Source organism: Anabrus simplex, chromosome 1, assembly GCF_040414725.1.
Source record: "Anabrus simplex isolate iqAnaSimp1 chromosome 1, ASM4041472v1, whole genome shotgun sequence".
NCBI classification, from domain to species: domain Eukaryota; kingdom Metazoa; phylum Arthropoda; class Insecta; order Orthoptera; family Tettigoniidae; genus Anabrus; species Anabrus simplex.
The window spans coordinates 870,757,086-870,760,570 of NC_090265.1; the positions used below are offsets into that span (position 1 = coordinate 870,757,086).

The 3,485-nt window shown below is 39.2% G+C and overlaps 1 protein-coding gene across 1 annotated transcript; it reads right to left on the reverse strand.

Annotated features, from left to right (window-relative positions):
- Window positions 1-1,340: 1,340 nt before the first annotated feature.
- Window positions 1,341-3,221, reverse strand: Rtca (RNA 3'-terminal phosphate cyclase). The gene has a single exon (XM_067147965.2). It carries the CDS (start codon window positions 3,217-3,219, stop codon window positions 2,026-2,028), a length of 1,194 nt encoding a protein of 397 aa, XP_067004066.2. The 5' UTR covers window positions 3,220-3,221; the 3' UTR covers window positions 1,341-2,025.
- Window positions 3,222-3,485: the final 264 nt, after the last annotated feature.

Here is a 3,485-nt window from a genome sequence, read left to right on the forward strand (position 1 = left end):
GAATAAGGAACTAAAATCTACGCTATAAATAATTTTGTAAGACGCCCTAATATCACAGAGTTAAAAGAAAACTAAATGTGAAGGCCTACATTACAGAAAGCTCGTAACATTGATCAACAATAAAGTTACATTGGCCATTGTTTGTCTCTGTTGCAACTCATCTCCGACAAGATGGGATTACTGCTGTATACAGAGCTTTTTTACTCTTTTTTCTGAATTTGCTTTACATCGCACCGACACAGATGGGATAAAAAAACAGATCAGATGTAAGGCTTTTCAGTGTCTGACACATCCCACTCTGATGAGTCCAGTGTCAGACCTAAGACGAAACGCTGCTTAATAGAGCAAACGCCTGAAAAGCCTTAGGCCTACATCTGATGTTTTTTTGACATGCTCTATTGGTGGAAAAATATCTAATTCCCTCCTTGGGAACTTAGAATTTCCATACGGGTGGGATAGGAAAGGGCTAGGAGTGGAAAGGAAGCCACCCTGGCCTTAATTACGGTACAACCCCAGCATTTGCCTGGTGTGAAAATGGGAGACCACAGAAATCATCTTCAGGGTTGTCAACAGTGGGATTCAAACCCACTACCTCCCGGACGCAAGCTCACAGCTGTGCACCCGTAACCGCACGGCCAACTTGCCCGATCGTCCCAAGTATAACAGCCAGCCTGAATATAGGCAGGAAGTAGCTTGGGAGTTCGATAACGTTCTCCTTTAGCATGCCATTCCTCTGGTTCATAAATATTCTGTTACTATTGGTACGTAACACACTGGTTCATCATAGCATTTGAGCTATTCAATCCCTACTCTGAGGCACTGATTGGAATGAGCCGTGTACATATGTAACGGAATAATGGCAGAGGAGTGTTCGCGGCTCTCTGCGGCCTGGTCATTCCAGCAATGGAACTTTGGCCCGTTAGATCAGCACCGTAGTACTGTTAGTTAAAAGTGAGAAAATGCGCGGTTTTTCATTTGATTGAGTATTTTACATGATAACATTGCTTTTAATCGCTACATTACTACTAACGTTTTTGTAATGACCTAAGTTGACTTCAGTTAGGAAAACCACAAAGACAGTTTTTCTGAGAATCCCATAGTGAAGCACAGGTAATCAGCTAGTAAACATAATATGTGACTTATTTATCAAATTGTTTTCCCTGGATTGTGTAAAAAAATAATAATAATAATAATAATAAATAAATAAAATGTCAGCTACTGGTGCATCTACCTTACAGTAAAATGAAGACTCAATACATCACTTCCGCTAACACTACAGTACAAAAATATGTAAACAAATCAAGTCATATATAGAATGGTAGGTACAAATAGATAATAGGACATACACCATGAAGGTCAGCACTGAAAGAGGGTGCAATAGAATTATTGTATAGTTGAATTAAACTGGGAGCCAAATTGGCAAGTCAATATGGGTCCAGAAGAGGTTGTCCCATTGGACGGTAGCAACATAATAATATGGTTTAGGTGAGTTAATTTTGTATCTGCTGTAGCCTAGATGTTAAGGCAGTACAGTAGTGATAATTCACAACTATATACAGACTTACAAGTGGAATTTGTGAAGTGACCAATAAAGGTTCAACCATTTATTTGATCATCAAAAATGCAATAATTATCACCTGTACAGTTTTTCAGCACTTTATATCAATGAAGTTTTTGTAGGTCTATGTCAACATATATCCTGTACGTTTCAGGCACGACAATGACCTACTACTATTCACAAACAGATGTATCCTATTAACAGTTTCATAATTAGGTTAAACTGTGAGAATTACACACTTGTGGTAGGGTAGTAGCACTTGCTTAGGTCCATCAATTCATAAATTAATCTATTTGTAGGAGGGTAGACATTGAGCAAGAGTATGCATGCATTCAAACAATGGAAGAACCTCAGTTTTACACAGAAAAAAATGAGAGAAATTTCAACATTCTTTTCATACACAAAGTGTTCTAATTTTAAATATTGCATGTCAGTAAAAGATACACTTATTGAAACTTACAAAACACTTACTGAGGTGGTAAATTACAATTTTTTAGGCCAATTCCTTTACACTCAATGATATTGGAGTCTGGACCCAACTTAGTAATAGTAAACTTTGCCTTCGTCATGAGTTGAGCAACATGAATTGCAGTTTCTGTGTGCAAGGTCACTGGGCCAACTTTAATGCGTGAAACTCCCTCGGCTAAGGCCATGAAAATAATTAGCTGATCTTGAGAATGTGCATCAACACAGGCTTCGGTACGAAGTGATTCCAATAACTCTTCAGCTGCATTCTGTCCGACTTGCTCTGCTTTCAGCTCACGTTTCCCAAGTGCAGAACCCCCTAACAAGCAACCAGTAGTAGTCTCAGCAACCAGATTGATACCAGAACCTGAACCAACAGCATCTTCGGGATTCTCTTTATATGGTTCAATGTTAATTTCTATGTTGCCTAATGCCCTTTGTAACACTTGGGCTGCAGAGTCAGCCATAAGATGTGCAACCTTTATTGGAATTTTACCTGCAACAAATGACCAACCCCAAATCCTCATTACCTTTCCTCCATCTATCATAGTAACAGGCTGTAGCTGACGAACAGGTTGCACTCTAATGTGAACTTCTCCTGAGCCTTGTGGGAAATATCCTCGTTTAATAATTTTGTAATCAAATGTGGCACCAAATTTTTCCAAAAGAGGCCTGAAAACCTCCGTGATATAATCAAACTGCGGAGCCATTTCAGCATTTGTTCCACCTCTGAGCTTAAGTATCGCAGTACGGTCGCCAAAGAGACAACATGGTAAAGCGACTTGAATCAACAGTCCAATACTGCCAGCAGTTTGTGTGTCTGCACTGAATTCTCCTCCGCCTATCTTTCCTGGATGGAAAACGATTTCTGTCGAACCCTGTTCATCACCTTGAAGCTTTCCACCACTAACGTCACGTACAAGCTGCAATCCTTTCAAATGCTGCGCTCGAAGTCCTGGGTTACTTCTTCCAGCTCGAATGTTAAAAACTCGGATAGGTATTCCTTGAAGAGCACTGAATGCGATAGACATTCGTAAAATCTGCCCTCCACCCTCCAGAATACCACCATCAATATCAATAACCGTAGACGTCATATCGCCAGTCTTCAAATAACGATTAAGAATAACAAACAACGCAACATAACCTTTTCTGCAGACAAGATCAAAAACTGACGGGAGCCATGTCTTCAACAACATTACCACCAACCAAAGCCAAATACAGTATTTGCCAAAGGGTATGAGTGCTACCAACATCGTACATTATTTTCGTTGATGGAACATTTTGAAACTATTATTGGAAAGAGGATGTCACCGAGAATCAACATCTTATATGCCCGATTTAATTAATTTTATAATGCAGGAGAGAAAAGACAATTTCTCTTTAAAATCTTAGAAACATGCAACAAGTTACAAAATGTTTACATAATACGCCTGTTATTGACAGAACCGCTTTTATATATATT